General features: G+C 47.0%; 1 protein-coding gene across 1 annotated transcript in view; it reads right to left on the reverse strand.

Moving 5' to 3' along the window:
• The window catches only part of MYT1 (myelin transcription factor 1), a 137266-nt gene that overhangs the window by 76518 nt on the left and 40762 nt on the right, over positions 1–19986 (reverse strand). Inside the window, exons 5-8 of the mRNA XM_070941128.1 lie at positions 13786–13848; positions 11555–11808; positions 8178–9005; positions 2381–2515 (exon numbers count right to left, since the gene is read on the reverse strand). Coding sequence (XP_070797229.1) covers positions 2381–2515; positions 8178–9005; positions 11555–11808; positions 13786–13848 — 1280 coding nt within the window. The remainder of the gene's footprint in view (positions 1–2380; positions 2516–8177; positions 9006–11554; positions 11809–13785; positions 13849–19986) is intronic.

Raw genomic sequence — 19986 nt, forward strand, 5'->3', positions numbered from 1 at the left:
ATAAGTCTATATGCCCCGCTCCCGCGCAAGCGAGTGTGACTTCCCTGCTCTCCCCCCATTCCCCCCCCTTGCTCCTGGCACGCAATGGCACGGTGGGCCCGTTTTTCTCTCTCCCCAGGCTCCAGACCCTTTCTAGGAGCTTGGGAAGAGTGAAAACAGCCTCCCCCCCCCCCCCGGAGGCCCTCCAGAGGCTGGAAATGGCCCGTTTGCCAACTTCCGGTGGGACCAGAAGGCCCGTTTTTTCGCTCTCCCCAGCCTCCAGAGCCTTTCTAGGAGCTTGGGGAGGGCGAAAACAGACTTCCCCTCCCCCTGGAGGCCAGAAATGCCCCCCCCTTTTTTTAATTTGATTTATATGCCGCCCTTCTCCGGAGACTCAGGGCGGCTTACAATGCGTTAAGCAATAGCCTTCATTCTTTTGTATATTTTATACAAAGTCAGCTTATTGCCCCCACAAACTGGGTCCTCATTTCACCTACCTTAGAAAGGATGGAAGGCTGAGTCAACCTTGAGCCTTGGAGAGATTCGAACCAGCAGAAATTGCAGGCAGCTGTGTTAATAACAGGGTGCACTAAACCCCTGTACTATCAAGGCTCTTATCTTATTTGCCGACTTCCGGTTGGACAGAGATGAGCTTGTGTGCCCAAAGATATGGTTACGCGTGCCACGCGTGCCATAGGTTCGCCATCACGGGCCTAGTCGGTTTCCTGCACCATGGTGGGGAGGGGGGGGCATTTTTGTCCTCCCCAGACTCTGGAGGTTTTCCTTGAGCCTCCGGGAGGCTGAAAACGGCCTCCCCTGGGCTCCGGAGGCTCTCCGGAGGCCAAAAACAGGCCCGTTTCCGGACTTTTGGTACTTCCATTATGCCCATTTTTCACCCTCCCAGAGCCTCTGTGCAGGGCCTGCAGTTACCTGGCATCCAAAATGGGCTGCATGGAAACTCCTGGGAGGGACGCAGTAGGGTGGGCGGGGTCAGCCAGTCCTTGCAACTACCGGTTCAGCAAACCAGATTAAAATTAACATCTGGTTCGCCCGAACCGGTCCGAACTGGTTGAATCCCACCCCTGATCCCCACATGATCTAAATTCAGGCGCTTGGCAACTAACTGACTCATATTCATGACGGTTGCAGTGTCCCAGGGTCATGTGATCACCTTTGGTGACCTGACAAGCAAAGTCAATGGGGAAGCCAGATTCATTTAACAACCGGGCTATTAATTTAAGAGCCGCAGCGATTCACTTAACAACCGTAGCAAGAAAGGACATAAAACGGGGCAAAATTCAATTGTCTTGCTTAGCAAGAAAAATTTTGAGCTCAGTTGTGGTCGTAAATCAAGGGCTACCTGTATATACTTTAATCTCACAGTCTTCTCCGAGGATCAACTTGAAAGAAAATAAATAAAATTACAAGGGTTCCTCAATTTACACTGAAAAAAATGAATTACAACTGGTCCTCGCACTTACAACCATTGTGGCATCCCCACGGTCACATGACCAGAACTGAAGCGCTTCTCAAATCGGCATGTACAGGTGTTCCTCGACTTACAACAGTTCATTTAGTGACTATTTGAAGTTACAACATCACTGAAAAAAGTGACTTATGACCATTTTTCACACTTACGACCGTTTTGATTTACATTCAGATGCTTGAGAATGGATTCATGTTTATGACAGTTGCACGTGATCCCCTTTTGCGACCTTCTGACCGGCAAAGTTGACACGGGAAGCCAGATTCACTTAACAACCGTGTTGCTCACTTAACCACTGAGGTGATTCACTTAACAAATGTGGCAAGCAAAGTTGTAAAATGGAGCCAAACTGACTTAACAAATTTCTCACCGAGCAACATCACTTCTGGCTGCTCAATTGTGGTCGTACGTCGAGGACCACCTGTGCTTATAACATTTTCAGTGTCCCGGGGTCATGTGATTTCCTTTTGGTGGCCTTCCCAACCAGCTTCCAAGAAGCCGAGTCTATAGGGGAAGCGGATCCATTTAAGGACCATGTGATTGATTTAAGAACTGCGATGATTTGCTTAACGACCGTGGCAAAAAACAAACAAATCCTTGGCTACTAGATCAGGGGTTTCCAACCTTGGCAACTTTAAGACTTGTGGACTTCAACTCCCTGCTGGCTGAGGGATTCTGGGAGTTGAAGTCCACAAGTCTTAAAGTTGCCAAGGTTGGAGACCCCTGCACTAAATGAATGAGCTTTGCGGGCTGAGGAATTCTGGGAGTTGAAGTCCACAAGTCTTAAAGTTGCCAAGGTTGGAGACCCCCGCACTAAATGAATGGTTGCACTTTGAGGATTTATCTGCAAACAGCTGTTTCATAAGAATTCCACTAACGGTTACAGCCATGTAGTGGATTTTAAGACGGACTTACTCTCTGGAGGAATCCTGTCTTTGTGCGGGCAACCGGATAAGCTGCGATGGTGAGGATAGAGTCCTGTGACGTGACCGGTGCCATCACAGCCTGGAGTGGGACATTTGATTTCACGCTTCTCGGGTCTTGAAGAATCTAGAAAATGAAGGAAGAGGGTGCATAAAGGACTTTACGATAAGATTTAGATGGGTAAGGTTGCTCCAAGAAACCTGTCCAGTCATCTACAATCATTTTTTTCCCCTGAAAAAAAGGAGGGAGGGAGGGAGGGAGAGAGAGAGAGAGAGAGAGAGAGAGAGGGAGGGAGGGAGAGGGAGAGGGAGAGGGAGAGGGAGAGAGAGGGAGAGAATTTGGTCTAATGGTAAAGGTACTGAGCTAGAAAGTGGGAGACCGTGAGTTCTAGTCCTATCTTAGACATGAAAGCTGGGTGGGTGACTTTGGGCCAATCACCATGCAACGCTGAGTTCTAGTCCTGCCTTAGGTGTGAAAACTGGTTGGGTGACTTTAGATCAATCATTAGGAGACTGTGAGTTCTAGTTCTGCCTTAGACGTGAAAACTGGGTGGGTGACTTTGGATCAATCATTAGGAGACTGTGAGTTCTAGTCCTGCCTTAGGTGTGAAAACTGGTTGGGTGACTTTGGATCAATCATTAGGAGACTGTGAGTTCTAGTCCTGCCTTAGGTGTGAAAACTGGGTGGGTGACTTTGGATCAATCACCAGGAGATTGTGAATTCTAATCTGGTCTTAGGGATGAAACCTAATTGGATGTTTTTGGGAAAAAATCACCAGGAGATGGTGGAGTTCTAGACCCACCTTAGCTGTGAAAGCCATCTGGCTGACTGTGGACCACTCATTCTCTCTCATCCTAGCCCACCTCACAGGGTGGTTGTTGCGGGGGAAATAGGAGAAGGAAGGTGTGTTGGATATGTTCATCTGCCTTGAGTTATTTGTAAAAATAATAAAGGTGGGATATAAATGGATGGATGGACGGATGGACAGACAGACAGATAGATAGAGGGTTGGGATTCAGCCGGTTCGGACCAGTTCGTGTGAACCTGTAGTTATAGCCAGCGGCTGGGCCCACCCACCCACCCTGGCGCTATCCCATCTTATACAATCACAGTGTTTTCGACACAGCGTGAGCAAATGAAGCTATCCTGTCCTATACAATCACCATTTTTGATACAGCGCACAGGTGTGCAAGGCACGTGCTTGAGCGAGGCTATCCCGTCCTATACAATTGTTGTGTTTTTGACACAGTTTGCTGTGCGCAAGGGGTGTGCGCGCAAATGAAGCGAGCATGAGCGCACGCATGCTCACATTTTCGATTCTGGGCGAACCCATTGTTAAATTATGTGAAGCCCTCTTGTTGTGGCCCGTCAGCGGCCTGTGCGGATTGTAGCTGATTCTGACGGTGAAGAGGCTGGTGTGGTGCTGCGCCAGCACCCTGTGCAAGCTGGCACTCGAGTCAGACAATGAGGAGGCTGGAGACGATGTGGTACCAGAGGCGGGGATTCAGCCAGGGCCTTCAGAACCTCCAGAAGCTCCTTTAAGTGAAGAAGATGAAGAGGAGGAGCCTCTTCTCGATGCACGGGCACGCAGAGCTGCCAAAAGGCAGGAGTGGCTCCTCAGGAGGAGGTCTCCTCAAGAGTAAGGCTTGGGGCTAATGGGCCACTCCCTTAGCCTATTTAAGGAGGAACACCGCTTGCAGTAAGCTGTAGGGAACAACTTTAGTTCAATCTCCTTCGCGTCTGGATTCTCTGCAAATTGTTTCTGGGCTTTCTGCCAACCTTAGTAAGATTGTGATTACTTTATCTTTGGTTTCTTGTAGGCTGTTAAGAAAGTTTATTAACAGCCTTTGTTTGGAAAAGACTTGAGTTATTTTAGTAAATTTAAGTTTGTACAGACTTTGTGTGTGCTGTGTTCTTTGGGGTCCCTAGCTGGGGCAGAACACCTCTTCTGGATGGATGGATAGATAGATAGATAGATAATAGATTGATCGGTCAATAGATCGATCAATCGATTGATAATAGATAGATAATAGGTATAGATAATATAGATAGATAGATAGATAATAGATAGATAGATAATAGATTGATTGATTAATTGATTGATTGATCGATCGATAGATAATAGATATAGATAATATAGATAGATAGATAATAGATAGATCGATCGATAATAGATAGATAATAGATATAGATAATATAGATAGATAGATAATAGATAGATAACAGATTGATAGATAGATCGATTGATCGATCAATAATAGATAATAGATTGATCGATCAATTGATCGATCGATAGATAATATAGATAATATAGATAGATAGATAGATAGATAGATAGATAGATAGATAGGTAAATAGATAATAGATAGATAATAGATAGATAGATAGATAGATAATAGATAGATAGATAATAGATAGATAGACAGATAGATGATAGATAGATAATAGATAGATAGATAGATAGATAGATGGATAGATAGATAATAGATGGATAGATAGATAGAGTTCCTATGCAGATCAGATCTACATTCTGCTGTAGGGATTTCCGCTTGGGCGGGGGGTTGGACTAGATAACCTACAAGGTCCCTTCCAACTCTGATAACTAGCCTCCCCAAGGGAACAACGTTTTGGCTCACCAAGACCCACGATGGTGGGGAAGTCCCATTATTTGCCTCATCAAGATGGCAGCGATGATTTTAAAAAAATCGCCTTCCTGGGACGCTTTTCATCACTTCTGCGGCTTCCTCCGCTTCTTCCTGTACTCAAGAAAAGGCCTCTGTCCTTTGCAGGGAAGCCTTTCCTGGTTCCTGAACGTGTCGGAGATTCCCCGAGAAGTTGTGCCAAATGAAACACCACCCCAGCCGCTTCCCCTTTCCTTTAAGAGCGTTCTTTGATTTACTTTCCTTAACTTCTCAAAGGCAGCTTTGAAGCTCGGCTGCCGGCAGCGTCGAAGTGAAACGTCCTTTCAAAGCTTTTGCGCAGCCCTACAAGCTCTCGTCTTCTGTGGGCAGGAAGACTTTAGGCGATTGAATTGGAACCCTACGGGCATCAAACTGCAAAAGTTGCCTCGGTTTATTAACTCAAATGTCTACTTAACTCCGGTCTCTGGCAGGGATCAGAACAAAATACAGCCCTGGGAATCAAAGGTATTATAAGGTAGACTCTGGAGACTTGCTCCTTATCAGAATAACAGAGTTCAATTTCGATTTCAATTTAATTCAATTTATATGCCGCCCCTCTCCAAAGACTCAGGGCGGCTCACAATACATAAGTTGGAAGGGACCTTGGAGGTCTTCTAGTCCAACCCCCTACTGAAGCAGGAGACCCTCTACCAGTGATGGTGAATCTTTTCGGCACCGAGTGCCCAAACCGGAACATGCGTGGATGCGCGTGAATGTGTGCGCGTGTGCACGCCAGAGTGCTGGAAATCCGAAGACCGGTTGGTTGGCACGCGAATGCCTTTTTTTTGGCCGTTTTTGGCTGTTTTTCGGGCCGTTTTTCAGGCCTTCAGCTTGAAAATGGCCAGAAAACGGTCTAAGAACCTTGGTAGTACAGTGGTCTAAGGCACCCTGTTATTAAGACCAGCTGCCTGCAATTACTGCAGGTTCGAATCTCCCCAGGCTCAAGGTTGACTCAGCCTTCCATCCTTTCTAAGGTAGGTAAATTGAGGACCTAGTTTGTGGGGGCAATAAGCTGACTTTGTATAAAATATACAAAAGAATGAAGGCTATTGCTTAACGCATTGTAAGCCGTCCTGAGTCTCCGGAGAAGGGCGGCATATAAATCAAATTTTAAAAAAAAAGAACAACCTGAAACGGCCTTGAAAGCAGCCCCAAAATGGCCTGAAAATGGCTAGAAAACAGCCTGAAAAACAGCCGAAACGACCCTGAAAACCGCCTGAAAACGGCCAAAAAATGGTGTGAAAATGGCATGAAACGGCCCTGAAACGGCCCAAAAACCAGCCTGTTTTTTGGTCATTTTTGGCCATTTTCAGGCCGTTTTCCGGTGCTCTGGCGCCTGGAAACCAGAAGAGCAGCTGGTGATGGCGCGCATGCCCACAAAGAGGGCTCTGCGTGCCACCTCTGGCATGCGTGCCATACGTTCGCCATCACAGCCCTATACCATTCCAGACAAGTGACTGTCCAGTCTCTTCTTAAAAACCTCCAGTGATGGAGCCCCCACAACTTCTGGTGGCAAGCTGTTCCGCTGGTTTATTCTTCTCATTATCAGGAAATAGGGTTAATTGGCAGTGTCTGAAAAGGTATATACTAAACTTTTACCAGGCTACAGGTAATCCTCAATTTACAACCATAACGGAGTCTGCCCATCACAGTTGTAAATTGTAATGGCTGTAAGACGGGCAGGTCATGTGATTTACCATGTTTTACCACTTTTTTGTTATGTCTACACCGTGTGAGTTCTAGTCCCACTTTTGGCATGAAAGCCAGCTGGGTGTCTTTGGGCCAGTCATTCTCTCTCAGCCCGACCTACCTCACAGGGTTGTTGTTGTGTGGAAAATAAGAGGAGGAAGATGTGTGTTGGATATGGTCGCCGCCTTTGAGCTATTTGTAAACATATTAAAGGCTGGATGCAAATAAATAAATAAATAAATAAATAAATAAATAAATAAATAAATAAATAAATAAATAAATAAATAATAAAGCAGCTGCCACTGTTAACTGAGCACCACAGTCATCATCATTATTATTATTATTATTATTATTATTATTATTATTATTATTATTATTATTATTATTATTATTATTATTTCGATTTCTATACCGCCCTACTCCCGAAGGACTCAGGGCGGTGCACAGCCAGACAATAAAAACACATCCATACAAAATTTAAAAGTAGAATAAAATCAAATTAAATAGTTTTGGCTCCGACAAATTTAAAACCCCAAACTGTTTAAAACCAATTTTAAAATTGAATATATAAGATACTAAAAGATATTTAAAAATTGACAATCTTTTATGAAAGAGAGAGAAAATTAGGCCAGGCCCGCCTGGTGAAATAATAAGGTCTTTAAGGCACGGCGGAAGGTGCGCAGATCCGGGATCCTCCGTATCTCTGGGGGGGGCTCGTTCCAAATAGTAGGTGCCCCCACAGAGAAGGCCCTCCCCCTGGGGGCCGCCAGTCGACATTGTTTGGCTGACAGCACCCGGAGGAGCCCCTCTCTATGGGAGCGTACCGGCCGGTGGGAGGCTATTGGTGGTAGTAGGCGGTCCCGCAAGTACCCAGGTCCTAAGCCATGGAGTGCTTTAAAGGTGGTAACCAAAACCTTGAAGCGCACCTAGAAGACCACCGGGAGCCAGTGCAGCTCGCGCAGGAGAGGTGTTACATGGGAACGCCATGTCGCTCCCATTACCACCAGCGCGGCCGCACTCTGCGCCAGTTGGAGCCTCCGGGTGCTCCTCAAGGGGAGCCCCATGTAGAGAGGTTTTCATTAAGAAAACCCCACAGTTGTTAAGTGAACTAGTGGCTTGCTATGGCTGCTGCTTTGCCGACATTGATTTATGACCGTTGCAGTGTCCCCGGGGCCTCATGACCGCCATTTGGAACCTTCCGAGGAGGTTTCCAACAAGCAAAGTCGATAGGGGAAGCCGGATTCCCTTAGCGACCGCATGATTCCCTTAACAACTGCATCGATTCGCCAAAAGTTGCTGAGGCAAGAACGGGAGCTCATCCCGTCTCGCGTGCTCGGGTCTCAAACCCAGGCTGTCAGCTTTCCAGCCGGAAGGAAAGCTCAGTGTCTTTTGACGCGCGGAGCCGTCTCTCTTCTTACCTTTGCTGTAATAGTTCTTCCTGATGGAGTCCAAGGTCTTGTTCTGCTTCTCCTCCGCTTGGAAGTGTTTCGCGTGCTCTCCCGTCGCCTGCTGCCCGGGCTCCCTCACCACCTTGACCTGTTCCGCTTTCAGGGCGATGGCTTGCTCCAACAGGCCCAGGTTCCCCCGCGTCATCATGTCATACATCTCGGATTCGTCGGTCACGGTGGACTTCTGAGAGTGGGTGTCGTCATCCTTTTCATCGTCGGACCTCACCTCCACAATGACAGAATATTCCGGCTTGGGGTCGACCGCTTGTCGTTCACAGTGAATTTGGGGGCTACCCTGAGACGTGTGAGGCGCTTCTTGACAGACGACATCAGCCATTGCTTCCTCTTCCTCTTCTTCCTCCTCTTCGTATTCTTCTTCTTCTTCCTCCTCCTCCTCCTCTTCTTCCTCCTCCTCCTCTTCTTCTTCTTCTTCTTCTTCCTCCTCCTCCTCTTCTTCCTCCTCCTCTTTTTGGAGTTTGCACGAGTCCTCACAGCTCGCCTCATCCTCCCGATGTTCCAGGCACAAGTCACTGCTCCTCTCGCTGGTGACCTCGATCACTTCTTCTGCATCTTCTGTATGGATGATGATCTCCTTTTCGCATTGCTCCTCAACGGCTTCTTCCTCTTCTTCCTCTTCCTCCTCTTCTTCTTCTTCCTCCTCCTCCTCCTCCTCCTCCTCTTCTTCTTCTGTTGCTCCTTCACAGAGCAAGTGCATGGTGTTTCCCCCGCTGCTCGAGACCTCGCCTTCGCTTTCTGACACGGGCCGTTTAGAGACGAGAGTTCCTTCTGTTCTTTGGCCTGGGTTGAAAAAAGAATGATTTCTTGAAAATGGTTGTAAGTACAACCGGGGTTGGCGGGGGGCGGGGGGTGGGGGAGGGTAAGCGTGTCCCTACTTTTGTGTCAGTTGTGTGGTGTGTGTGAGGCTTTTGCACGGCAAGTGGGATAGCAAGTACAGGGAGACACTGGGGCGTCCTTGGTGCACACTGAGCTTGGGGGTTTTCTTGTCGACGTTTCATGACCCAACTAGGTAACATCATCAGTGCTAGAAGGGATGGGTGTTTGTGGAGTGGAGGGAGGAGGAGGAGGAGGAGGAGGAGGAGGAGGAGGAAGAGGAAGAGGAGGACAATGGGGTCTTTGGTGCTCTCTGAGTGTTGATTTTCTTACAGATGTTTCATGACCCAACTAGCTAACATCATCAGTGCTTGAAGGGAGGGTTGTTTGTGGAGTGGAGGGAGGAGGAGGAGGAGGACAGTGGGATCTTTGGTGCTCTCTGAGATTGGTGGTTTTGCAGACGTTTCATGACCCAACTAGGTAACATCATCAGTGCTAGAAGCCCTAGAGTGCTAGGGCTTGCTCTCATTTTATATTCTAGTGGCTTGCCCTATCAGCGCCGGTGGGAGTAGTCTAGGAGCCCAACTGAAGACCCTCCAAGACCTCTCCCAACAACACCGATGGCGCAATCTGCTAGAATACAGGGAATCCTGGACTTAACAACAGTCCATTTAGTGACCGTTCAAAGTTATAAGGGCACAAGGGGAAAAAAAGTGACTTGGGACCGCTTTTCATACTTACGACCGTTGCAGCATCCCCAGGCGTACGTGATTTACCTTCGGATGCTTGACAGCCGACTCACATTTATGACGGTTGCGCAGCGTCCCAAGATCATGTGATCCCCTTTTTGTGACCTTCCGACAAGCAAAGTCAGTGTGGGAAGCCAGGTTCACTTAACAACCGTGGTACTAAATTAAGAACGGCAGCGATTCATTTAATAAATGTGGCGAAAAAACTCATAAAATGGGGCCAAACTCACTTAACAAATTTCTCACTTAGCCACATCAATTTTGGGCTCAATTGTGGTCGTAAGTCGAGGACTACCTGTATAAATTGAGAGCAAATCCCATGCTTTACTATCACTGATGTTGTTACATAGTTGGGTCATGAAATGTCGGCAAGAAAACAATCCAGCTCTGAGAGCACCAAGGACTTCTTGTTCTTAATTTTCTGAATGAAGAATTTATGGACATATTATTTAGAGCAGGGGTCTCCAACCTTGGCAACTTTAAGCTTGGAGGACTTCAACTCCCAGAATTCCCCAGCCTGGGAGTTGAAGTCCTCCAGGCTTAAAGTTGCCAAGGTTGGAGACCCCTGATTTAGAGGAGCCATTGCAGCTGGTCCTACACTTAACAGCCATTCGTTTAGTGACCCTTTGAAACAGGGGTGGGTTCTAAATTTTTTTACTACCGGTTCTGTGGGTGTGGCTTATTTTGTGGGCGTGGCTTGATGGTCATGTGACAATTCTTTAGGATTTAGCAGAGGTACTGGTCTACCAGGCTTTTAACTGCTTGCAGAGCTGTACCAGTCTACCCATTTATTTTTTGCAGGCACTGATCTACTCTTGTATTTTTGCAGGCACCGGTCTACTCATTTATTTTTGCAGGCACTGATCTACTCTTGTATTTTTGCAGGCACTGGTCTACTCTTGTATTTTTGCAGGCACTGGACTACCCATTTATTTTTGCAGGCACTGATCTACTCAAGTATTTTTGCAGGCACTGGTCTACCCATTTATTTTTGCAGACACTGATCTACTCATGTATTTTTGCAGGCACTGACCTCTCATGTATTTTTGCAGGCACCGGTCTACTCATTTGTTTGCTTTTAACACTGATCAGCTGTAGGGCAGCCCTTTGGAGCCCTGCGGCAAGAGTTTAAACAGTTTTTTTCCCTCTAGCCATCAGCTGGGACTCAGGAGGCAGCAATAGATTGGGGGTGGGGCCAAATAAAAGGTAAGAATAACGCGGGGGATGGGGGGGCGCGGGTAGAGAGGGGGCAGAACCAGTTCGGTGATGTCATATCGTCACCGCTACCGGCTCGGGAGAACCAGGCCGAACCGGGAGAAACACACCACTGCTTTGAAGTTACGATGGCACTGAAAAACTGACTTATGACTAGTCCTCACACTTATGACCATCACAGTCACGTGATCAAAATTCAGATACACTTGACAACGGGCATGTTCATAGGACAGTTGCATTCTCCTGGAGTCATGTGATCTCCATTTGCGGCTTTTCTAACCTTAGCTTCTGACGAGCAAAGTCAACCGGGGGAAATTAGGTTTGCTTAACAACCAGGCGATTCACTTAACAAGGGCAGCGATTCGTTTAACAACGGTGGCCAAAAAGGTCATCAAACGAGGCACAAGTCCCTTAACAACGGCCTCACTTAGCAACGGAAATTCTGCTCCCCGGACTCACTTAAGAACCATCTTGGTTTTGCGATGGAAATTCTGGTCGTTAAGTCGAGGACTACCTGTACAGTGTCGACATGATCAGAAGCAACCCCCGCACCTTCTTCCGAGGGAGGGCTGCTCAACGCCTCCTTTTGGGCCAGGGCTTCTCCCTCGTCTTCCTCTTCCAGGGTGCCTTCCGAATCGTCCGTCATAGAGTCCTGCTTGGCTTCAGCCTCTTCGCTCCCATCACTGTCCACATTGTAGCCCTCGTCAAGGGTGAGCTTCAAGGGATGCGACTTCCTCTTGGGCGCCAGGTGTTCTGCTTCTACGTGCTGGAGTTTCCTCTTCTTCGCCAGAGGGCAGCTTTGTAAACTAGGAGGAAAACCGAGAGAAAAGAGGAAGAGGGAGAGAGAGAGAGGAAGAAGAAGAAGAGAAAGAGAAAGAAGAGAGAAAGAGAAAGAGAGAAAAATAGAAACAGAAAGAGAAGGAAGAGAAAGAGAGAGAGAGAGAAACAGAAACAGAGAAACAGAAACAAAGAGAGGAAGAGAAAGAGAGAGAGAAAGAAAAACAGAAATAGAAAGAGAGAGGAAGAGGGAGAGAGAAACAGAGGAAGAGAAAGAGACAAAGAGACAAAGAAAAAGAGAAAGAGAGAAACAGAAACAGAGAGAGAGGAAGAGAAAGAGAGAGAGAGAGAAACAGAAACAGAGAAACAGAAACAGAAAGAGAGGAAGAAAAAGAGAGAGAAAGAGGAAGAGAGGAAGAGAAAGAGAGAAAGAAAGAGAAAGAGAGAAGAGAAACAGAAACAGAAGGAAGAGCAAGAGAAGAGAAAGAAAGAGAAAGAGAAAGAGAGGAAGAGAGAGAAACAGAAATAGAAAGAGAGGAAGAGAAAGAGACAGAAAGAGAAAGAAAAAGAGAAAGAGGGAAAGAGAAAAAGAGAAACAGAAACACAAAGAGAGAAGAGGAAACAGAGAAACAGAAACAGAGAGGAAGAGAAAGAAGAGAAACAGAGAGAGAGAGAAGCATAAGAGAAACATCTCAACACACTGTGGTAGAAAGAGGCGTCTACAGAACCGTATGTCCATTTCCTAGTGCTATTAATTTGATGGAAGCTCAGAATTATAACTACTGTATATAAATAGCATGTAAGAGTCCATACCATCCCATAATATTCTCAGCATGATCTGGTTAATGACCAACTGAATATTCAAGGTGTGCATTTTCCACATTATAAAGAGTTTTCAGGTTATTATAGTTCAACTTTCTGGGCCATTCTCATCTCTGGCCACCTTGAATCGGTTCTTATGAGAATGCAGATTCTTGCCTATTACTTCCAAGAAACTGGAAGCATCAATCAAAGGCGCTCTTATTACTGAAAACAAGATATTCAAAGAGGCCCCTTTCTCTGCTGATCATGATGAGTTATAAGGAGGTACTACAGCTCACTGTCGCCTAGTGATTGGCCCAAAGCTGACTTTTATGCATAAGGTGGAACTAGAACTCACAGTCTCCTGATGAATGGCTCAAAATCATCCAGTTGGCTCAAAATCATCCAGTGGGACTGGAACTCACAGTCACCTGGTGATGGGCCCAAAGTCACCCAGCTGGCTTTCATGCCTAAGGTGAAACTGGAACTCACAGTCACCTGGTGATTGGGCCAAAGTCACCCGATGGCTTTCATGACTAAGGTGGGACTAGAACTCACAGTCTCCTGGTGATTGGCTCAAAATCACCCAGTTGGCTTTCATGCCTAAGGTGAAACTGGAACTCACAGTCACCTGGTGATTGGCCCAAAGTCATCCAGCTGGCTTTCACGCCTAAGGTGGGACTAGAACTCACAGTCTCCTGGTTTCTAGACCAGCCCCTTAACCACTGGCTGATAATAAGCTTGTGTTGGCCAGAATATTGGTGCTCTAAGTGCTCCTCAACAGGAAGAATATTTCCCCAGGAAAATTGGCCACCAATTTGGAAGATAGTTTAGTGTTGTTGTTTTTTGTGTGTTTTTTTAAAATTTGATTTATATGCCGCCCTTCTCCGGAGACTCAGGGCGGCTTACAATGCGTTAAGCAATAGCCTTCATTCTTTTGTATATTTATACAAAGTCAGTTTATTGCCCCCCACAAACTGGGTCCTCATTTTACCTACCTTAGAAAGGATGGAAGGCTGAGTCAACCTTGAGCCTGGCGAGATTCGAACTTACAGTAATTGCAGACAGCTGGTGTTAATCACAATGCTTTTAGTCTGCTGAGCCACCAGGCCCTCCTGGGGCCTCCTTGCTAAAACATCTGAATTCAGTGAAGGTGACTGGGATGGCGATGGAATTAGAGATGCCAAACGGACATGAAAACTCACCTCCTGTGCCTCGCGTACTTTCCTCGAATGTGTCCTGATCCGTTGCATCCTGGAGTGGGACAGCTGTGTGAAGAGGGTGACACACACAAGAAATAAAAGAAATAAAAGCAGGTATAATTTCCAAGACGGAGGGGAGGGGAAGTGGGAAGAGGGAGACACCAAATCAACTCAACCTCAGGTAGTCCTCGACTTACAAGATTTTAGTGACCGTTACAACGGCACTGGACAAAGTGAATTATGAGTGTTTTTCACACTTAACAATCTTTCCAGGATCCTCATGGACGTGTGATCACAACTGGGATAACAATAGCGATAGTATTTAGACTTATATACCGCTTCACAGTGTTTTACAGCCCTCTCTAAGCGGTTTACAGAGTCAGCTTCTTGCCCCCAAACAATCTGGGTCCTCCTTTTACCGACCTCGGAAAGATGGAAGGCTGAGTCAACTTCGAACCGGTCAGGATCGAACTTCTGGCATTGGGCAGAGTTAGCCTGCAATACTGCATTCTAACCACTGCGCCACCTCGGCTCTATACAGATTGCTTGGCACTTGGCATGACTTACAACACAAAAGCACTGAAAAAAAGTGATTTATAATCCGTTTTCACACTGTTGCGGCGTCCCCATGATCAAAATTCAGACGCTTGGCAACTGACTTGTATTTATGACGGCATGATGGCAGCTGTCCCGGGAAGGTCACGTGATCCCCTTTTGTGACCGTCTGACAAGCAAAGTCAATGGGGAAGCCGGATTCACTTAACAACCGGGTTCCGAACTTAACTAAAGCAGTGATTCGTTTAACAACCGTGGCAAGAAAAGTGGTTAAACGGGGCAAAACTCAACCACTGTCTTGCTTAGCGACAGAACTTTGAGGCTCAGCTGTTGGTCGTAACTCGAGGACTACCTGTACATGATTGATGGAGAGCACCTGAAGGCACCGGGTGCCTCTGAGAGCAAAGTGACACCTAGAAGCATCTCAGGGAAGAGAAGAGAATGGATTCCCTTTTGACATTTCCTCGGCTGCTTTTGAATTCAAAGGAGGGAAGGCGGCGTGATTTGTGATTTGCTAAAAATTAATGAAATGAGTCACCCCATTTAATTAAATGAAGGGCTCATTATAGTTTTATGAGTGTGTTTAATTAAAGATTTGCATATGTAAGAGCAGGCCTTTTAAAAGCAAGCAATTCCCACACTTAGGCTCTTAACGGCCAGGGAATTTCATTTTATTTATGTGTTATAGTTTTTCTCTCCCTCATTCACACACAGACACGCAAACACACAAACACACACACACACACACACAAACACACACACTCACACACACACACACACATCATATCACTCAATCCCATGGAGTTTCTGCTCCTTCCTACGTCTTTCAGACGACGATTGAATAAATGGCATTCTTCGCTTAACTTCTGGTTTTCCCGGAATGGATTTCCGCAAACATAGTTTTGAGATCATCCCTCGGCAGGTAGTCCTCGACTTATGACCGTTTGTTCACAATCTGTTTGAAGTGACAATGGCACTTGGGAAACTCGCAGTTATGACCGTTGTACTCAGTGGTGGGTTTCAAAATTTTTTTACTACCGGTTCTGTGGACGTGGCATGGCTTGGTGGGCATTGCAGGGGAAGGATACTGTAAAATCTCCATTCCCAACCCACTCCAGGGGAAGGATACTGTAAAATCTCCATTCCCTCCCCAATCCAGGGGAAGGATACTGTAAAACCTCCATTCCCTCCCCACTCCAGGGGAAGGATACTGTAAAATCTCCATTCCCTCCCCAATCCAGGGGAAGGATACTGTAAAACCTCCATTCCCACCCCACTCCAGGGGAAGGATACTGTAAAACCTCCATTCCCTCCCCAATCCAGGGGAAGGATACTGTAAAATCTCCATTCCCACCCCACTCCAGGGGAAGGATACTGTAAAACCTCCATTCCCTCCCCAATCCAGGGGAAGGATACTGTAAAATCTCCATTCCCTCCCCAATCCAGGGGAAGGTTACTGCAAAATCCCCATTCCCTCCCCAATCCAGGGGAAGGATACTGTAAAACCTCCATTCCCTCCCCACTCCAGGGGAAGGATACTGTAAAATCTCCATTCCCACCCCACTCCAGGGAAAGGATACTGTAAAACCTCCATTCCCTCCCCAATCCAGGGGAAGGATACTGTAAAACCTCCATTCCCACCCCACTCCAGGGGAAGGTTACTGCAAAATCCCCTTTCCTCCCGATCAGCTGGGACTCGGGAGGCAGAGAATGGATGGGGGCGGGGCCAGTCAGAATTTTTACTACCGGTTCTCTGAACTACTCAAAATTTCTGCTACCGGTTCTCCAGAACTGGTCAGAACCTGCTGAAACCCACCTCTGGTTGTACTATCCCCGCGATCATGTAATCACAATTTCAGCCCTTGGCATTGTTGTGGCTCCGTTGCCTGAGCCTGAGCTATCGACAGATGCAGACTCTGAGAGTTGGCAAGGCCTCCCTCTCCAGGACACTCCTCTCTGGGATTGCCTCTGGAGGACACCAAAGGCCAAGAGATAGGCCCAGAGCCAAGCATGTCCCCGCAGCCACAGGTGGACAGCGACGAAGGAGATAAGTGCTGGCTGGACCCTCAGCAGAGGCGCAGGGAGAAGCGTGCGCAGCAGAGGGGAAGGCGTGCCAGAGATTAGCTGAGTCACTGGACCACACCCCACAGGGTATAAATGTGGGTGTGGTGGCCGGTTCAGTTTGTGACGAGCAAAAACTAGAAATAATCCATGATCTCTGCGTTACTGGACTTCTGCCTGCCTTGTCGGACTGCATTTGGACTAATCCTTGTATTGCTGAAACTTTGCCTGCTTTATCGGAATGCTTGCAGTCTAATCTTTGTTTTGTGTGAGTAAAGTCTGAATTGGCAGCTAGCCACTGGGTTGCTGCCAGCTTTATCTTCAAAGACTTTGTCGTGTGGCTTATTAACTCTGGGCCATCTGTGGGGGTGCGTGTGTGGGACGGGGACAGAACAGGCATCTGGTTGGCATTTAGGACTGGCTGCAGCTTCCTGCGATTAGGATTTGCAACCTTTTTTGTCAAGGCCTGGGAAAGATTTAATTTGCATAACGACGGCTGTAAAAACGGTCATAAACGGGGTCCGACTTGAATTATAACTGCAAAACCTGCGGCTGAAATTCTGATCTCAATTCTAGCTGTAAGTTGGGGACTATCTATACAACCGGTCCTCACACTTACGACCGTTGCAGCATTTCCCCAGGGTCACGTGATCAAACTTGGGGCGCTTGGCAACCAATGTGTACAGGTAGTCCTTGACTTACAACAGCTCACTTAGTGACCGGTCGAAGTTACAATGGCACTGAAAAAAGTGACTTATGACTTTTTTTCATACTTATGACCGTTTCAGCATCCCCCATGGTCACATGATTTACGTTCGGGTGCTTGACAACTGACTCACATTTATGACGGGTGCAACCTGGCATCATATGATTCCCCTTTTGTGACCTTCTGACGAGCCAAGTCAATGGAGAAGCCAGATTCACTTAACAACCGGGTTACTAACTTAACAAGTGCAGTGATTCACTTAACAACGGTGTCAAGAAAAGTTGTAACAAATGTCTCCCTTAGCAATATAAACTTTGGGCTCAGTTGTGGTCGTAAATCGAGAACTACCTGTATCTTTGACTTCCCTGCTGTCTTCCCACAAGCAAAGTCAATGGGGGAAACTGGATTCATTTAATAACCACATGATTCTCTTAACAACTGCAGTGAGTCGCTTAATAACCATGGGAAAAAAGTTGATAAAATCAGGGATGACTCAGTTAACAACCGCCTTGCTTGGCAATGGAAGCATTGGGGAGCCATGGTCCTAATTATGGTTGTAAGTTGAGGACTACCTGTTTTCCAGAATAGGCCATGAGTGAATGGATCCCAAATGAAACCTCAACATCCAACCGCTCAAAATTTGGTACCGGTGGTCCTTGACTTATGATCACAATTGAGCCCCAAATGTATGTTGCTAAGTGAGACAGTTGTTAAGTGAGTTGTACCCCATTTTACGACCTTTCTTGACACAGTTATGAAGTGAATGACTGCAGTTATTAAATTAGTGACACGGTTGTTAAGTGAATCTGGTTTCCCCATTGACTTTGCTGGTCACAAAAGGGGATCAAGTGACCTCGCGACACGGCAACCATCAGCCATAGATGCCAGTTGCCATGCATCCTAATTTTGGTCACGTGATCATGAGGATGCTTCCTTCCTTCCTTCCTTCCTTCCCTCCTTCCTTCCTTCCTTCCTTCCTTCCTTCCTTCCTTCCTTCCTTCCTTCCTCTTTCTTTGTTTCTTCTCCCTTCCTTCCTTCCTTCCTTTCCTCCCTCCCTCCCTCTTTCCTTCCTTCACTCCTTCCTCCCTTCCTCTTTCCTTGTTTCTTCTCCTTCCTTCCTTCCCTCCCTCCCTCCCTCTTTCCTTCCTTCACTCCTTCCTTCCTTCCTTCCTCTTTCTTTGTTTCTTCTCCCTTCTTTCCTTCCTTCCTTTCCTCCCTCCCTCCCTCTTTCCTTCCTTCACTCCTTCCTCCCTTCCTCTTTCCTTGTTTCTTCTCCTTCCTTCCTTCCCTCCCTCCCTCCCTCTTTCCTTCCTTCACTCCTTCCTTCCTTCCTCTTTCTTTGTTTCTTCTTCTTCCTTCCTTCCCTCCCTTCCTCCCTTTTTCCTTCCTTCACTCCTTCCTTCCTTCCTCTTTCTTTGTTTCTTCTCCTTCCTTCCTTCCTCCCTCCCTCCCTCCCTCCCTCCCTCCCTTCCACTGAACGAATGGCTGTAAGCAGTGGTGGATTTCAAAATTTTGTACTACCGGTTCTGTGGGTTTGGTTTGGTGGGCGTGGCATGGCTTGGTGGGCGTGGCTTGGTGGGCATGCCAAGGGAAGGATACTATAAAATCTCCATTCCCTCCCCACTCCAGGGGAAGGATACTGTAAAATCTCCATCCCCACCCTACTCCAGCGGAAGCTTACTGCAAAATCTCCATTTCCTCCCAATCAGCTGGGACTCGGGAGGCAGAGAATAGATGGGGGCGGGGCCAATCAGAGGTGGTATTTAGCGGTTCTCCGAACTACTCAAAATTTCCGCTACCGGTTCTCCAGAACTGGTCAGAACCTCCTGAAACCCACCTCTGGTTGTAAATCAAGAACTCCCTGTAATATCTAAATTACAGATTTCAATCAATCAATCAATGAGTCAATCAATCAATCGATCAATCAAGGCGAAAGACGGGGAGGGGTGGAAACGAAGAGCGGGGATGGGGGTGTAGATAGTAAGCTGGCTTCATCCAAAGGGGTTTTTGTTTCGGGTGGGTATCCTAGCATTAGAGAGAGTGGTGAAAAGTCCTAAACCTCTGCTCAAGCAGAAAAGCCTATCCCTTTTCAGACCTATGGCTATCCAATTGATGAAGCACCCACAACTTCTGAAGGCAAACTGTTCCACTGGTTCAGAGGTCAGCAACCTGAGGCTCTGGAGCCGCATGTGGCTCTTTCACCCCTCTGCTGCGGCTCCCTGTCGCTCAAAATATGCGTCACAGCCTCCAATGTGCGACACCTGCCGGAACATGATTTATTGAGCTTTTCAACCCCCGGTAGGCCAACCATGGATAAATCCAAGAAAAGAAAAGTTTCAGAAGAAAACAGAACGTTTCATTCAACTACATCTGCTAGTTTTGTGGCCGCTCAAGAAATAGTCAGGCACGGGAAGGGTTTTGTGGCTCCCGGTGTTTTCTTTTCTGTGGGTCCAAATGGCTCTTTGAGTGTTTAAGGTTGCAGACCCCTGCACTGGTTGATTGTCCTCACTGTTAGGATCAGGGGTGGGTTCTAAATTTTTTTACTACCGGTTCTGTGGGCGTGGTTTATTTTGTGGGTGTGGCTTGGAGGTCATGTGACTGGGTGGGCGTGGCTAGCTGGTCAGAGTCATTTCTGGAAGGTCCTCGCACTTATGACCAGTCCTCGCACTTACGACCCGACTCATTTGTTTGCTTTTAACACTGATCAGCTGTAGGACAGCCCTTTGAAGCCCTGCTGGCAAGAGTTTAAGCAGTTTTTTTCCCTCTAGTCATCAGCTGGGACTCAGGAGGCAGCAATAGATTGGGGGTGGGGCCAAATAAAAGGTAAGAATAATGTGGGATGGCGGGGGGGGAGAACCGGTTTGGTGACGTCATAACGTCAC

The sequence above is a fragment of the Pituophis catenifer genome, unplaced genomic scaffold, assembly GCF_029215685.1.
Source record: "Pituophis catenifer annectens isolate HBS135680 unplaced genomic scaffold, rPitCat1.0.hap2 SCAF_3, whole genome shotgun sequence".
NCBI lineage: Eukaryota > Metazoa > Chordata > Lepidosauria > Squamata > Colubridae > Pituophis > Pituophis catenifer.